General features: G+C 36.4%; 2 protein-coding genes across 5 annotated transcripts in view; one reads left to right on the top strand and one right to left on the bottom strand.

The window, feature by feature from the left end:
* LOC138713170 (uncharacterized) overlaps positions 1 to 12439 on the bottom strand; it is a 126494-nt gene extending 114055 nt beyond the window's left edge. Inside the window, exons 1-2 of one of the 4 annotated variants that reach the window (XM_069845033.1) lie at positions 3800 to 3955; positions 1356 to 1641 (exon numbers count right to left, since the gene is read on the bottom strand). In XM_069845033.1, the coding sequence (XP_069701134.1) occupies positions 1356 to 1621 (266 nt within the window). In that variant the 5' untranslated portion in view covers positions 1622 to 1641; positions 3800 to 3955. Of the gene's footprint in view, positions 1 to 1355; positions 1642 to 3799; positions 3956 to 7213; positions 7760 to 11821 lie in introns of those variants that run through there. The other 3 variants (XM_069845026.1, XM_069845020.1, XM_069845034.1) reach the window with 3 other exon arrangements.
* The window catches only part of LOC138713173 (methyl farnesoate epoxidase-like), a 143550-nt gene that overhangs the window by 65843 nt on the left and 59600 nt on the right, over positions 1 to 18107 (top strand). The gene's annotated exons all lie outside the window — the stretch shown is intronic.

The raw sequence follows: 18107 nt of genomic DNA, 5'->3' as shown, positions 1-18107 counted from the left end.
TTTATATGAAAAGCTTAATATCACGCAAGTCTGACCTGAAGATGCTATTATAATAGCGAAAGCGCTAGTCAGAATATTACTAGGTTCAAAAAGTTCCCGGAATTTTACTACCATTTTTCGTATTAATATATAACAAGGTATATTATACATTTGTTTTGTTGGTAACATTCATGATGTCATTTCCTTAAAGTTTGTTGATAATGGCGATTGTTGGTTTTGAGTTGTAGGCAATTGTTTATCATTATGTTTTGTTTGTTCGTCGCATTTGGAATTATGTCCACAGAGCAACGTACAAACATCAAGTTCTGTGTTTTGTTACACAAAACTCCTGCAGAGACATTAAGATTGTTGGAAGAAGCATATGGCGAAGCAGCAATGAAAAAAACTGAAGTGTATGCCTGGCATAAACGCTTTTCTGGTGGCCGCGATAGCATCAAAGATGACGTACGCAGCGACCGACCAACAACTGTAACAAATGAAGCAATCGCTCAGCGTGTGCGTAACATAACTGCTTTGGATCACCCACCATACTCTCCTGATCTCTCACCACCTGATTACTTTCTGTTTCCCCGTCTGAAAAGTCATCTGAAAGGACGGAGATTCAATGCTGAAGAGGTTATCGCAAACGCGACGAGAGCACTAAGACGGGTTTCACGAAATGGCTTCCAGGCCTGCTTCCAGGAACTCTACACGCGTTGGCAAAAGTGTGTTGTTGCGGAAGGCAACTATTTTGAAGGGAGTGCTGTAGAATAGTGTTTAAGGTACGTTGTTTCTATGATACTAGCAAATTCCGGGAACTTTTTGAACCTAGTAGTATGTTCATGTAACCTATGTAATATTTTGTATTTTTGAATAGACAGTTATTGAAGGACTTTTGATATTTGTTTCTTTAAACTTGTTAACTTGTCGGACCAACATGCCTTTCAAACTTCAGAATAAAATTAATTTAGGATGAAATAAAAATGATTCTTATATAAAGCTAACAATCTCTTAACATGTACCGATGTTCAATCGTTTCATTGATTTGCGACTTAAAAGATGGCTTTGATTTTGGCAATGCCTACTCTATTTCAACTATCTATTAATTTAATTCGTTTAAAAGCCAGTGATTGCAATTGCCAACATCAGAACAAGATCGTCAAATCTCGACTTACCGAGTCGAAGTCAAAGTCTCAGAAGTATTGTCTACGAATAGGACTTTTAACGAAGTTAAACTTTACTACGAAAGTCGACTTTGGTAAGTCTTCATCCAAAGACTCGTTATGAATACGGCCCTTAAGAGACTTTGGGACAGATTACGGAGAGCACAATGGACAGCTTTAGCCCTAAAAAATATAGTATTAGGAACAGAATACCTTGAACAAGTTGGTTCTTCACTTGGACGCGAGGTTGTGCTTACTGCATTACTCAGGCTATTCAATTTCTTCCGGTAGACACGTTTCAGTTCACGTTCATATTTTCTTTTCTTTCTAATTTCGTTCGGTGTCATAGTTTTCTTCTTCAGAGCCCGTGCATGTTTCTTCCTTATTGCGTCCTTAATTTGAGCAGCTCTATAATTCCCCGACTGTTTCAGGCGTTCTCTATACCGCTTCATTTTCTCGGCCGGAGACATCTTTGCCATGTTGTTAAAGTACTATTAACCTGCAATACACACTTTAACTATATGCTTGTATAGATGACTAATAATAATGTCAATTTTTATTACTCTACTGCCACTTCCAACGGACTCCTAACGAATATTCCCACGTTTATCACTGGGATTGTGGCGCTGGAAATCAATTTAGAACACTTTTATCTCAGCCACGACACATTTCAATTTTTATTGTACAATATAAATGCAATTATCTCTACGATGACACAATAATTCTTGCAGATAACCAGGCTTCGAGACTTCGGACCCGATAGAGCAGTTCAGTGGGAAATCTGCATTACGGCGCACTGAATATAGTGGTAAAGCGTACAGTGGGTGGGGATACTGTAGAATGGATGCCAACAAATACGCAAAGGAAAACGCTCTGGATTTGAAGGTTCTGATGAATGATTTGGTTTTCATATAAACTCATTTTCAAACTGTGTCTGAAACTATTACACGGTTAGAAAAGTCAGAGCAAGAGATGCCGGAAGACCTCAAATTAATTTAGAAAATGACGCAGAGAATTAATGAGACATCAAGTACACCGGTTACTGAACGTGTAAAACAGAAGTTGAAATCAATTTTATGTAAAAATAACGGATATGGAGCATTGTGTAATATAAACAGCAAATTAGTGGACATAGAGTCATCCGAGAATGAAGGACTCTCTCTTAGAGACTGCAATGATGTTAGGTTTTTTCGACAGCAAATTAGTGGACATAGAGTCATCCGAGAATGAAGGACTCTCTCTTAGAGACTGCAATGATGTTAGGTTTTTTCGTTTTGCTCCTATAAAGTCATGCGACGGAGAGCGCATCTTTTAACAGTACAAACTGTGTTTGGCAGATAACCGAAAAATATTTATGTTTGAGACACTGAAAATGTATCTTGTAGTACATTGCAATTCGATACTGTAACTGCACTTCCTAAAGACGACCAATAGGATAAAGGAAGAAATTTAAATTGCTACTTGCTTATTTCCACCATTAACACTGTGTATAATTAAACACAAGTGCTTATAAAAGACAGGAGAATAAATGCTTTTCACATTCTTTTGACATTGTCATTGTGTAATGTATATTTACTTTCAGAATGTCCATGTGTGTGCGTTTCCCCATACTACCGTACTCTATTCTAAATAGCAACGTCGTTACCTCAACACATCTCTATCTACCTGCAGCGAGTCAACAACCTATAGTGCATGCACAGTAAACTTATTGTATCGGGTCCAAAGTCTCGAAGCCTGCAGATAACACAGAAACAACTTCGGAACCGTAATTAACAGTCGCAGTTTCACTTCACTTCCACTAGATGACTCTTGAGTTCCAGCAGAGGCGTAGCAGGGATGCCAATATCGGCAAACGAAATTAAACTGTGAGGAATGTTACAATAAGTGTGCTAAACGTTAGGAATGTTGCAATAGGTGTGTAGCACGTTAAGTTAGGTTAGATTAGGTGTGAAAGATAATATGAATGGTTACCACAGTTGGCGACACTGCAGATAATATGAATGGTTACCACAGTTGGCGACACTGCAATCATTCTCCCACTCCACCTCAAATAACGTCATAACGACGGAATATGGCCGCCTTCTTCCTTCAAGTACGACGATTTTCCTATATAAATAAGGAACCTATTTAGGGCGGGTCGGATGGTACCACAGCTCTCCCAGTGATCACATCGAGTTTTTACTACTCCCCACTACAAAACTAAGGTATTTTCAGTGTTTGTTTTTAATTTACCAGACGCTGCAAGGCACAAGGGATAGATGAAGAAGTTTTTAATTTCCTATACTGGCAGTACAGTAATAAAAATTCACCAATAATAATAATAATAATAATAATAATAATAATAATAATAATAATAATAATAATAATGAATTCACGGTATGGGCTTCATGATTATGAGGAAGTAACGGACGGGACAATTATTCTTGTCCCGTCTGCTCCCATATGTACCGTCTGTTACCACTATTACAAATATTGTTTTGAAGGTTCATGGTGATCATTATGGAATATTAGAAGATAATATTTTCTTTCATTCGATAGTTTGTAATAACATGGCTTTAGTAAATAAATTCAAACATTTGGTAACGGACGGAACATGAACTGATTTGGATGATCTCATAACAAAACTTAAAACTATCGAATAAGGCAACGTATTATACCTGCTTCGTCCTCTTGCACGAAGGTGCACGTTCAACCACTCCACTCACTGCTAAGCACAGACTGATGAGATAAGAGGGACCGAAGTTCACTGCAGTTGCTTCGCTTGTCGGAATAGGCCTAATATGCTCTAACTTCCTGTTCACACTCAGAACAAACTAAAAACGAAAACAAGCTCTCTTCTATGCCTCGGTCTTGTCCATCACTGTCAGACGTAAGGTCCGTAACACACTTGAAGAGTTTTCGCTAGCGAGAAATATGTTGCGATGATCATCTATGCACTGCCTTCATGCAGAAAGCATTTTTCTGATTATAGTAATGACTCGTTGGGGGAAATATTATAGGTTATGTATTTACATATATTGTCGTACTTAAATATATAACCTGTAAGTACGACAACGAACGCTATGTTCAATCTGAGTATTCAGATGATGAGAAATAGAGTTACATTAACATATTTTGTTAATGAAAAGAAAAAATAGGCCTAAAATTAAAGCCAGAAATATTTGAAAATCACATTGTAGTATCTTACGAAAATAAGGGCGAATTTTAGACACTGGTTTCGATTTGAATGATGATACGTTTAGGCGTTATTCCAGGTTGAATTGACCAGTTTTTGGCCATTCATGATATGATAGAGGATTCTTTGCTATGTTCTGATTAAAATTATGTAAACTGTTAAGACATATAGATATATTATTTCAAATGTTTACTTAATACTATTAACCCAGATAAGCCCAAAAATTTTTTTGTGATAAAAATGCAGTAGCACATTAGTTACTCTCAAAAATCGGTTAAATGATGTTGAAATAAACTGAAACAAGGAACGTATATTTTCTAAAGCTAACAAATACTACCAACATTATCGCACAACTTATAAAATGTCCCTAACACCAACAATGACATAATATCCGAAGGCACTGCAACTGTCCTTAAAAAAGGACGGTGGGAAAATCTGGGCTAAATCTCATCGAAATAAAATATAGCCCTATTTATCTTCAGATAATCTGATATTTATCTCCAGATTTTTTCTTTAAGTTTCGTGTCTTTATAGTTTTCATCCCGTGTATCATATAAATAGGCCTACGGGTGATCGTACAAGTTCGATAAGTTTCTGACTGCAATTATCAGCCATCTTTCCTCATTTTCAAATAAAAACAATACAATTCATCGCCACCTGTGATATCTCTTTCTACATTCAATCGTCATAAAGAGTATAAATGTCAAACATCTTTGATAAATGTGTCAAGAAAATTCGCTGAGCTACCGATTCCAGCGAGAAACTCGCGCGAGGTTTTTGCCTCGAACGAGAATCTCTTCCAGTGTGTTACGGGCCCAAACATAGTAAAGACGCCAACCAACAACTTCGTATGTGACATCTGATGTCATGTTTTTGGTGGAATGATCCCGTAATATCAATCTTCCTGGCCCGAGGGAGACCAGCAACGATTTCGCGTGCCTCTTTCTTAAAGGGATCAACAGTCACTATATTAAATCCATCTTTGTTACACATGAGAGAATGTCTACAAAAGTCAATTAGTTTACAACTTTTTCAAGTCTCTAATTAGGATTATTTGGAGGGGGAAAGAAGACAAAATACATTAGAGCCAAACCTCGCTTTTCGCAAGAAAAAACTGTGAATACGGAAATACGACTCTGCGGGAAAACGGGATTAAGTTCCTGAGATATGTATTTTATATACTATTATTATAATAGAGACTCTGAATGGATTTACAGAAAGTAGGCCGGGAACGTATTGTGTATTTACAAAATTTCAATTCATAGAAAAACGAAGATAATTATCTTCGCATGACTATGAAAAAGCGTCAATAGAGTGTATGGCAATTTATGGAAAATTGTAAAAGGTGTCCTTCAACATTTAGTTAGAAACATTCATAGCTTATGTATGGGGGGGGGGGGGGGGAGGGAGTAAAATATAATATCAGCAAAGGAACTGTGGGAATAAATCAAGGAGTAAGACAAGAGCAATATTTCACATTTGGTGAGGTAGCAAGTAATTTTAATGCTAAAATTCCTGCTTCAAAATCAAAAGTAATGGCATGCATAAATAAAACAGCTTAAACTTTTTTACAGAAATAAAAGGGGTCAAGAATTTTATTTTTCCTCACTATAGGCCTACCAATGGTGTCAAATTTTAATGCACTGATTCAATAACTAAAGCTACATCTAAGGTTCAATTTTTCTGCGCGTCCGTATGCAATTAAGATGCATGCAGATTTTGTCTCTACATGGTGCGCCGTATTGAATATCATCTTCACTTACTTACTTACTGGCTTTTAAGGAACCCGGAGGTTCATTGCCGCCCTCACATAAGTCCGCCATTGGTCCCTATCCTGAGCAAGATTAATCCAGTCTCTATCATCATATCCCACCTCCCTCAAATCCATTTTAATATCATCTTCCCATCTACGTCTCGGCCTCCCTAAAGGTCTTTTTCCCTCCGACCTCCCAACTAACACACTATATGCATTTCTGGATTCGCCCATACGTGCTACATGCCCTGCCCATCTCAAACGTCTGGATTTTATGCACAAAGAATCCTGTTCCTAATTCGTGATTATCGTTTCATTTCCCATAATACAACAAATAATCTCCTATTTGTGTTATGCCATTCCCATCTAACCTAACCTCCTGTACTCCCACAAAGTCTATTCTATATCTAACTAGTTATTTTGCTACTAATTCATCTTCACTTACGTGTATATATTATATCAATCCAATACATAGACCTACTTGATTCTCAAAATTGTGGTCGAACACTCCACAGGCACTCGTACGAGTATTTGCGATAATCTTCAATAAAGCTAATCGTACTTGCCGCCATTTTGGGCTTAAAATGTGCACAATCGTCAAACAAAACAATTTTCAATTTACTCACGGCCACCTAGAACAATCAGCTGTTCACAACATGCTACTGTTGAACGAAATAACGCACAACATAACCACCGGCGATGGATAGGTTTCAATTGCTACATGCATTCTCATTTTTAGTGGAAAAAGGTACGCACAATTGAATGCGTTTCGTTCACTCTTGCATGCGTAAAGTTGAAAGAAAAGTCTAACCGTGTAGCTGCACCTTAATGGACAAATAATCTTTGTTTATAAAATACCTAGTAAACATGAGTATCAATCATTTAAAATCTTCAATAAAATTTAGCATGTGTGATTACTTCAGGAAAAATGCAACGTGCGCTTTAGAGTTTCAAATTCGTCTCTGACAGCAATTAAAATTGCTGGTGTTCCAGTACTCACATTTTTACTCATGGTCAAGCTCATTCAATTTTTCATATGCTCACGCACGCACACACACACATTATTTCAAAATCCTTGGAAAAAAATTACACAGAACATTTAAAATTACGAACTAGAGAACATTTCATGAAACTGAATATTACCTTTCATGGTGAGTAATGGCTTCCTTATCCTTACCGGAACGCTTATAAACGTTCTTAATTCGGTATCTGTTTTTGAATCCAGCAAGCCACCCAGTACTAGCCGAAAAAGCTTTCACATTTTGTTGCCCGTTTGTGGTATGTACATAGATCTGCTTGGCTTTAAGACGTATAGCAGTGGTGCCAACATTTTTGTGATCTCTCGCCATCTCACTGATCCACGAACTTAAACGTTTTTCCATTTTTTCCATTGCCTCATCACGAACCACGGACGTAACTTTTGTACTTTCTGGTGCCGATTCACGCACGGCTCTACGAATATTTTCTTCCCTAAAGCGGATCGAACGAATAGTGGATTCATTCACACCGAATTCACGGCCGACGGAAGCTGCAGACATGCCAGAGCGAAGTTTATCCAACACACGAACTTTATCACTGAGGCTCATCACATTCTTCTTCCGTTTCGGCACGCTTGCGAACACATTTTCAATTGCACCACGCCTGGATGCCATTATGAATGCAACAATAAAAAGGCACAAAACTTGAAAAACGTGAATTAAAAGACTCTAGGCAATCACACGTGTTAACACGACGTCGTGCGGTAGGCGTCTAGGATTTTTTTTGCTTGCTCAGCATGGCAGTGAATCGCATCCAGCTGCTCGTGAATGACAAAAACCGGGTTATACTGTCTGTATCCTGCAGCACAGATAGCAAGCGCGAACATGGAATACGCGGATAGCGAAGATTCACTGTATAATGGCGTTCACGTAACAGTTCCTAAAATGCTAATAGGTCCTCTTTTCAATGTTGCCAACTGTTACCAGATATCACCAAAGCAAATAAAATTACAATGCTGTGTACGGAAATAATACTTTATTTATGACTGGCATAATACTAAAATGTATTCTGTCTAGCAACATGAAATGGATTTGTGTGATAATAGTACATTATGCAACGAGCCTATAATGGTAGTAATTAAGAAGCGAGTATGTTTGTTTATGAAACGAGCGCGAGTTTCATAATTTTCATACGAGCGTCTTAATTACCATTATAGGCAAGTTTCATACGACTTTTTATGCTCGACCATATTTCTAACTTGAAATTATTCATAAGTATTCATGTTATGGTTATGTGAGGAGCGGAACTGACCTGAATTGTGAGATGTGCGCAGACGCGAAAGTATTGATTTTTTTCGAGGCACGAATGTCATTGACCTTAATATAATCTAGATAATAACATGAAAATTAGTTTGACATAACCTGGAAATTGATTTAGAATTGAAAAACGAGATGACAAATTGAATTTATTTACAATTAACGCTAAATATTATAGTAACAGAACATAACCTTCTGCGACAGTATTGGATTTCCAGCCTCCGTGACTTTTCGCTAATTGTCTTTCGATTGCATATCCGAAAATAATCGATACTTGCTGTTTTATAATGGTACAATGGTGATTTCTCATTGGCTGAACAACTGAACTATAATGAATAGGTGTACTTTAATGAGGTGCATTAAAGGGCTACTACCAGGTGTATAATTACTACATTTCGGCATGGTCGAGAATAAAACAGTTTATGATTCAAGAGACCTAAACTAAAAATGTATTTTGTCTGACAACTTCAAAAACCAAATATCACCTTACAATTTTTACTGTTTATTTATTAATAAAATTGTTACTGTATTATTTATTCATATTAATTAACGTTCAAATTTCAAATAACACTCGCTAGTAACTTTAGTTTCATGAAGGTTGTCGCCACTTTCAAAGGCAAACGATGGCGTCGAAATAACTGTTTGAAAGTAACTCGCAGTTGTATTTTTGTCAGTGGCGAAATTCGAAACAAAATTGGCAACACAAAATCACTACAATCTTCTAGGATGTGTAAAAATGGGGTGAGGGGAATGATTTGGTTTCACCCTTGAGGTATTAAGTTAGAAGACCCGAACAACTAAAACCTAATTACGAACAAATAATAAGCTATTTATTCGCTAATGAAATAGATCTTATTAAGTAGAAAAGTAATACCGTGTTAGAAATTTTTACAATATACGAATAGCTAGTTCATGTGAGTTTTCTTGAAGTTACATACGTCAGCTTACAATGTGAAATTCATTAAGCTGTAGCTAATTTTTTTGGGTATATAAGGCCTTTTTATCCTATTCTGAACACAAAATTTTATCGTGTTATCTGGGTATATTGGTTCGCGGAGGTTCATGGAACGTTAAAGGCGGTGTTCGACGTCATATCCGTCGTACTGGTCGTATCGTTTTCAAGATTTTTCCCTTGGTATGCTCTCTTCTGACCTACTTAACATAATTGGTAGAGTTTATTATAATCCATTGCGGGGAAGAGGGTTTGCAAAATATTATAAAATAACCTTACTCAGTTGTGATTCGACATGAATGCGAAACAGACGCGTGCACAATATATGAGTAACTGTAGAAAGTTAATACAAGCTTGCCATTACTCATATACAGCTGGATAAATCGATTGTGCTCGGGTAAAGGGGGTTGTCATTTTTTATGCAAATGGAGTTTTGTTCCCCAGACGAACACCCAAGTTAAATTCTACAAGTGAGTGTGCAAAAAACAAAAGAATGCTAGTATTTGATCTGTTTTATTTGTGTAGAAAATGATTTGCAATAAGAGTCCCATATTTAACTTTAATTTATCTCAAAACTCGGTTTTTATTACCTATCTCCCTTTACCCGAACATCATCAAAATAACATTTACTATAGTCGTCGCGACGCTGTTATTCCCGGCGTGACTCCTCCTCTTTGCTTACGTCTTAGGAAGTGAAGGCTATATAAAGTCTAGGTAGGTAGTATCGTTCGTCATTTTTGTTCTTTCGTTGCCGAGCTACCATACGAGGAATCTATTTGCCACACCGTTAAACATTATCATGTCGTACTCCTATGATAATAAATCAAACACACTGTAATTCAGCAAATAACGTCTTCGTGTGCTTTCTGCGAACGCCAACGAAAGAGCGAAAATGGCGGGCGATTATATTAAGGGGAGTTGGTCGTTATCGCATGCAAAATAATGTTAAAAAGTAGCCTATACTCAAGCAGTCATAAATGTAATACTATTTATCAGAGAACTTTCATTTTTTTACTGATATACACATTAAGCTTTAAAATAAAGAAGAATGGTTAATCTAGAGTAAGTCTTTATCCTTAAATTGATTTTCGAATTTAAAAATGATTTTTTTTATAAATTCACTACATGCCTATGATTAGGTACACTTTATTCACTCATCATAGCGCACATTGAATTGAAATTTTAGCCACTTACAGCTAATAGATACTGAAACTTACCCTACTATAATTATTAATATATCTGCAATATTATGAGCATAGGCTTCTACCAATCATCACTGTCAATAAATAAAAAAAAAAAATTGACGATGAAGATTGGTATAAGCTCTATGCTCATAATATTGCTGATATATTAATAATTTTGGTCGGGTGTGTTTTAATATCTATTAGCAGTAAGTGGCTAAAATTTCAATTCAATATATGCTATAATAATTGAATAGAGTACACCTGATCTCAGGCATGTAGTGATTTTATAAAAATAAGTATGTTTAAAATAAAAAATTATTTTAAGGGTAAAGATTTACTCTACAGTAACCATTCTTTTTTTTAATTTAAAGCTTAATGTGTATACATGTATCACTAAAAAAATGAAAGAGCTCTGATAAATGGCATTAAATTTATGACTGCTTGAAAATAGGCTATTTTTACCATTACTTTGCATGTGATAACGACCAACTCCCCTTAAGTATTTATCGAGCCTTAAGAAATGAATAACGTCTTCATCAGCGAATCACAAGACGCACACGTTTAAATGTAGCCGACCTGCAACGCGATTGGCTGCCGGAAATTAGAAGGACGGGACTATAGATATTTCTATGTGATTATGTAAATAGTTCTTTACTTGAATAATTTAAATAATTTCAAGAGAAAAATTGTTCCGGGGCTGGGTATCGATCCCGGGACCTCTGGTTGAACGTACCAGGGCTCTGCCAACTGAGCTTCCCGGGAACTCCACCCGACACCGTCTCAATTTTTCCCTTTTATATCCACACAACTCGCGTGGGCTGACGAAACGCCAGAGATCCACATCGAGTGCACACAATCTCTGTGTGACTTGGAATTGTGGTTTTCTGTTAACGTACACAGTGACGTATATATTATGCAAATCTAGTCTTTCAGGTAAAGCTCCCTGTAAAGCAGATTTGAATAATTTCAAGAGAAAAATTGTTCCGGGGCCGGGTATCGATCTGCTTTACAGGGAGCTTTACCTGAAAGACTAGATTTGCATAGTTCTTTACTTGCCCTATTAATACTATACCACTGTTTTAATGCTACGTTCATTATATTAAATCTTGCAGAAAACTGTATTTATTTTAATTCCTGTATCTGTAGATACACTCACAGAGATTTCATTTCCCTCAAGTCCTTTTACTTTTTAGTTAGAAACTCTAATGTTTGAGTCAAAATGGAGAATTGGTAAATCAAAACCAGTTGTATAACTGTAGTAAGGGCAAAAGACTATACCCTAACCACAGCTGTAGCACACTTCTCGCTGTCGTTTACTTACAGAGTCAAACTCATACTTCTCTGTCGCACCCCATACCGCTTTTTCCACCGGTCCAACCAGCCCACACTAGCAGTAAATTCGCCGTCGCCATCTTTAAGTTCCCTATGGAATTCGAGTGCCTTCTCGTGGAGTATGGATCCCGTGATCGTGTTCCCTTGCTTCCTCTGATCCGAGAACCACGTGAACAGTGCTTCACTGGTTCTTTCGTATTCCGCTTTCTTCATAGTTTTTCGCGAGTTCCATTTTTCCGAGCACCATTTTTCAATTTTCGCTCTGTTTCGGCGCCAGTCGCCCACCGTCACAACACCTACTCCTAATTCCACTGCTACTTGCTTTATTGTCTCTCCGTGATCCAACCTCCTTATAGCATCGAGTTTAGTTTCAATAGAAACGTATTTTCTTTTGCTTCTGACACTCATTTGTTACGGAGTTGAGGTATTGAGTATGCAGCAGAAACAAAATACGCGCTGGACACGATACCACGACGCATCCACTGCAACTGAACATCAAGGACAGAGCGCTGCTCGGACTATACGGAACCCAGCGCCGCTGTGAACAATCCAAGAGACGAGAATCAAGGCTACTCCAAGAGGGAAGTTCTAACGTATATTCTCTCTTACTTACGCAGGTACTAGCACGCGACAAACAAACGAATACATTCTAAAGACGTAAAGGCTCGTCTCCACTATTAACTTAACAACAAAATGTTAAATATAACATGTTGAATTTAAAATGTATATGGGCATTTCAAGTCTCAATTGACATAACATCTTGACTGAGTATGTTGAAGTTAACACTTTTAACATGGCGTGTTTTCCAGTAGCAACGGAAAACATGTCAAGTCAATTCATTTGCTCGTACAGGGTCGATACAGTTCGGTAAAGTTCGTAGTTTCCATAGCAACAACTAACTTCAGATTTTGTGGCGCGTATTTTGATCATTTTTATACTATCATTCAATTTGGTCCTTGATGTTGGCTGTAAGTTGTTCGAAGTAATGGAATGGATTAAAGAAAATACGTTAGAATAAAATTATTGCACTGATGGAAAGGCCTTGTTTGTGGGATGTCTGCAAAAGAATACAGAGACAAAACAAAGAAGGCCGACTGTTTTAGAGAACTGGAATTATTTAATTGTTCTCGAGAACACAATAGAGAGTTTTCGCACTCTCGTCGTACGCTACATTAATGCTATGTTGACGTCAGTAACGGTCGTATTTGGTGATGTATGTTAACGTTCGTAAAACTTCGGAAAGAATAATTATACGATATTACCCGCTCCTTTAACATCTATCATGTCCTAGGTTCTATAATAGTCAATCATTCGCGCTGTAATTTATTAAACTGAGATGAAATCGCTGCTCTTAAATTGTGTCTTTCTTTGATGTAAAGGAAGTATTTTTGCAGTACTATATTAAAATCGTATTCTGACATTCTCAGCAAGTTTTTGAATACAAATCGATCTTCAACTTTAAGCTCGTTTAGAATGTCTTCTGCATAGTGTCTTTTACTAAGATATTGCCGCACCCACATTCTCATTTTCTTCCTTTTCAAGGCCTTGTAACAAGCAATAGAGGCAATTACAAAAGCCAAATCATCATCTGAGTCCATTGTACAAGGTTTGAAAATAAGACACTATCTACGCAAAGAAAGTCAAGTTTAACATGTTTAACAGTGTGGACAAAGTGTTAAATGAAATTAGCATTAACATGTTCATTCAACATGTTGGGATGTTAACGGTAAACAATTTAACATTTAACATGTTGTTAAATGTTTAATAGTGGCGACGAGCCTTAAAACATACAAAGATGAGTAAAAAGTACGGAACACTGCTTGTATTTTTAATTTTATGAAGAAACTCTTGGGCAATGAGTTAAAAAAGGAATACGTATTTTAAAAACTGTGTTTTTCATTTATAAAGGTTGTACCGAGTTAATTTTTTTTTTTTCATTTGTATATTCTTCAGGCCTCAAAACGTACAAAATTCAAAAACATTTTTTATAAATAAAAATAAACACAGATAGTTTAGAAAATGGATATGCATAATTCAAATTTACCTACAATATTTATAAGGCATTTTAAAGAAATAATAATCCGTGGCGCCACAGCCTTAGAAGGGCCCAGACCGACCAGCCGCCTGCTGCCCTCACGTTAACATGCCGAAGCAGAGGTGGACGATCATCCAACCAGAATGGAGGTATCATGTCGTTAGCACAATGATCCCCTCCAGCCGTTATAGCTGGCTTTCACAACCGGATTTCGCTACCTATCGTAGCTTCCAGAGTAGATCACGATGCTGGGTGGGCACTGGTCCCATACATTGTCGAAATTTCATGAGAAAATTTCTTCTCTCGGGAGAACTCGAACCAGCGCGCATTCCATAACTTTTCGATTGCTGGTAAAATTCATGTTCTGAGAATAATAAGTTAATTAAGTAGTAAAATATCACTGCAAATGAAAAGTATTGGCAATAAATTTGAACAAAAAAGTTTCCTTTTTAAGCAGGATTCGAACCACGAAAGTCTTAGTTACCAGTCTATCGTGCTCTGGAGTGAACAAGGCTCTGAAATCAGCTACAAGAGTCGGTCCGGTTTTTTTGCCACTACTGTACAAATAACTTTTAGTTATTTTGTTCCTAAATAGATAAGCAAAGACGGACCCTTATATTCACTTTATTAATTTTATAGCTTATCGGACATCCATTATGGCTTTTAAATGTTTTTGTGCGAGATCGTGCGTATTTGCTTGTTTTCCGCACAGAACCAATACGCGTAAGTGTGAAATACAACATTCAGTATTCCCAACGTAACACACATAACAATTTCCCTCTTCTTACCGCTTAAGCTCGACATTCATTTTACTGCTTTAGGCTTTTAACATATTATTTTTAGAGACGTTTAACATAGTAATAATTATAAATTGGAAACTTACCACTGCAATTTCACCTAAATTGCAATGTTAATTATTGTTTTTAAATATTTGCAAATATTAAGTAAAGTCTACTACTCCACGAAACTTATTGCATTCCTGATACAAGTAACATTAAGGAAGCCGTGAAAAAATCAACAAGATTCCAGATGCCGATGTTATTATTGCAATATGTTATATAAATAATATTGTTAAAATATTAAAATGAAAAATAAATCATTACATAACCTTACCGTTTAAGTTCGCATTTATAGACTGGAGGGAAAAAAAAGACAGACGTATATCACGGCCTGCTGGAGTATAGTAAACACAGAAAACATTTTATAGCAACAATGTTGAAGAAAGATATTTTGGTTTTCCGAAGTTGCCGTCATTAAACAGAAACCAACATGGAGATGTCATTGCAACTAATTAGAAATTCATCTTTCAGGTATGTAATAAACGATCTTCGCACAAAATAATGTACGATACACGAGCGGTATGTTTGTTTTCATGTTCTCGGAAATTAGAAAAGCTCAACTACGTTTCGCTTTTAAAATCTTTTCCTCGAACATGAAAATGTCAACATACCGCTCTTGTAACGCATATTACTATTATAATAATTCTCATACATTATTGACAACTGTTCAGAATAAACTTAGTATAACCATTAATTTAATTATATTGCCTTCAAGAGTAATTAATTAGTTGAAATGATATTTACCTCGTCATAAGAAGACTGCAATTCGGCCTTTAGTTTCGCTATTAATGCCTTCCTCTCTTTGCCGATAATATGAGTGTGGGTATCAGAATGTTTAACTTCAAAGTGACGCTTAATGTTGTAGGTTCTTGCCCGTACATTGATATGGCATATTGAACATTGTTGTCGTCAGATTAGACAAGATTCAGGCCTTCCCAAGAGGGGTTAAGGGGAGAGGATGGTATTTTTTAAAACTTTTTTTCCTTTTTGATGTAAAATATTAATTTTTTGTATGTAGAGAGCTCATAGCTGTGGCAACTCAACCAAATAAAAATATTTTGAAAAAAAAAATATATATATATATATATATATATATATATATATATATATATATATATATATTTGGGGGCCCAAATTTTGAAAGAAAAAAAAAACCAATGCAGGATTGTACTAAAACCGATATATCTAAACCGTTTTTAAAGATAGATTCAAACAGTTTTTTGCAATGTATTTGCAAAAGCATGTTCTACAAACTGTTTGTAACAGAATTTTTGTGTTAGTCCCTACGTTTGTAAAATAAACAATTAAATTGAATAATAATTTTCTGATTTCCTTTCTTGCAAACAAACGGACGTATTTTTAAAATGAAATCAATTAACAAAATTCTGTTACAGAGAAAAGTTTCCTAATAGTCTAAAGAATGTGTGTTCTAAATTTCATGCATGTATCTTTAATAGTTCAGAAATTATATCCATTTTTGTCTGGCAAAAAAAAAAAAAAAAAGTTACTGGAAACCGATAAAAGCGAGCGCGTGATTTAAAAATCCATAGCGCAGGAAATTTAAAAATGACGTCTCAACATCCGATAAGGGCACAAATACCCACAAAATGTTATGCTATGCATTCCACACATATCAAAGGGTATTTTAAAGAAACAAAATTTTTTTTTAAATTTAATTTACCGGAAACAATAAAAGTGGGTGAGTGATTTAAAAATCCATAACGCAGGAAGTTTAAAAATGGCGACTCAACAGCCAATAAGGGCACAAATACCCACAAAATGTTATACTATGCATTCCACACGTATCACAGAGTATTTTAAAGAATTTACTCATTTTTCACCAAGAAATACCATCCTCTCCCCTTAAATCCTGAATCGACTGTCCACATACTTCTCTTCATTCATGTTCACAACAGTTAAGCACAAACGACAGTAAACCATATGGATGAATGAATGACTGATGAAATGCATAATCCAGCATTGCCTGAAGAATATCATCGAACAGACGAGGGGAAGAGTTGATGATCATATGCATTCGTACATCATCACAGCCTCAGCGACAGAGACGATCTGCCCTCAAACGCTGTGTTGGAATGGTCTGTGCTAAGCCACGAGAAATGTGGCTCAGTTGTAGCTTTCTAAGTGCAGCCTCAAAACCAGCAGAAACATGCTAAATTCAGAAGCCAGATCCAGCCAGAACATTTTAGGCCTCAGAAACAAATTTTCCTGCACGACAGATTTATGTACATCACTAAGTTTCCTAATACTTCTATAAGACTACATGCTTCATTCAAATAACTAATATCTTATGTTATATCCGACTAAAACAAGAAATTTGATTTTAAAAAACCCAAATAAAAGCTATGGACGAACGTAAAGTTACAATACTGACACTACTAGACTTCAGTAAAGCGTTTGACACTGTAAATATCGACTTATTGACAAGAAAATTACGATCACTCCAACTATCAGAAAGCACAGTTTCTTGGTTCTCCTCTTATCTCAGCGAACATCAGCAGTAAGTTTGCATTGGAAGTCGAACTTCCTCATGGCGTATCATTGATTCTGGAATCCCACAGGGATCTGTTCTATCACCACTACTATACACTATTTACGTAAATGACATCCCCTCGACTCTACAGCACTGTAAGCATCACCTCTACGCAGACGATTTGCAAATCTATATCCATACAACCCCTGACTCACTCAATGACGCAATACAAAATCTTAACGGTACCTCGAATCTATATCTGCATGGGCTAGAAAGTTTGGTTTGACTCTCAATGCAAGAAAATCACAAGCAATCCTATTGGGACATCAACGTCTATTATGCAATATTACTCCTGCTCTTCCAGTCAAGTTAAATGACACAATAATCCCTTTTGCTTCCTGTGTTAAAAACCTTGGAACTTTGATACGCATTTAAACTGGAATAACCAAGTAACCCATATTACCAAAAAGTGCTTTCCATACTACATTCCTTAAACAGCATTCGAAAATTCCTTCCGCTATCACTCAAGAAAATACTAGTGGAAACACTAGTAATGCCCTACTTCGATTATTGTGATTTTCTACTGACTGACCTCAATGTCAACCAGTCGCAAAAATTACAACATGTTCATAATTCTTGTGTTCGCTTCGTCTGCGATGTCCGTCGCGCTGACTACATTACCCCATCCTTCCAAACTCTAAACTGGCTACAGCTTAACGAACGTAGAAATTTTCATTCTTTCGTTCTCCTTTTCCAAGTTCTTCACACTTCTACACCTACCTATCTTGCCTCCCGTTTCAGTTACCTGTCATCATATCATAATCTCTTCACTCGTACGCAAAATAGCCGCATACTAGCCATACCAACACATAAGACATCATCGTATTCATCATCATACGCAATCTCGCTC

This window comes from Periplaneta americana, chromosome 14, assembly GCF_040183065.1.
Source record: "Periplaneta americana isolate PAMFEO1 chromosome 14, P.americana_PAMFEO1_priV1, whole genome shotgun sequence".
Classification (NCBI taxonomy): Eukaryota; Metazoa; Arthropoda; class Insecta; order Blattodea; family Blattidae; genus Periplaneta; species Periplaneta americana.
The sequence above is the reverse complement of the archived record's forward strand: the minus strand, read 5'-3'. Positions and strand labels throughout refer to the sequence as shown.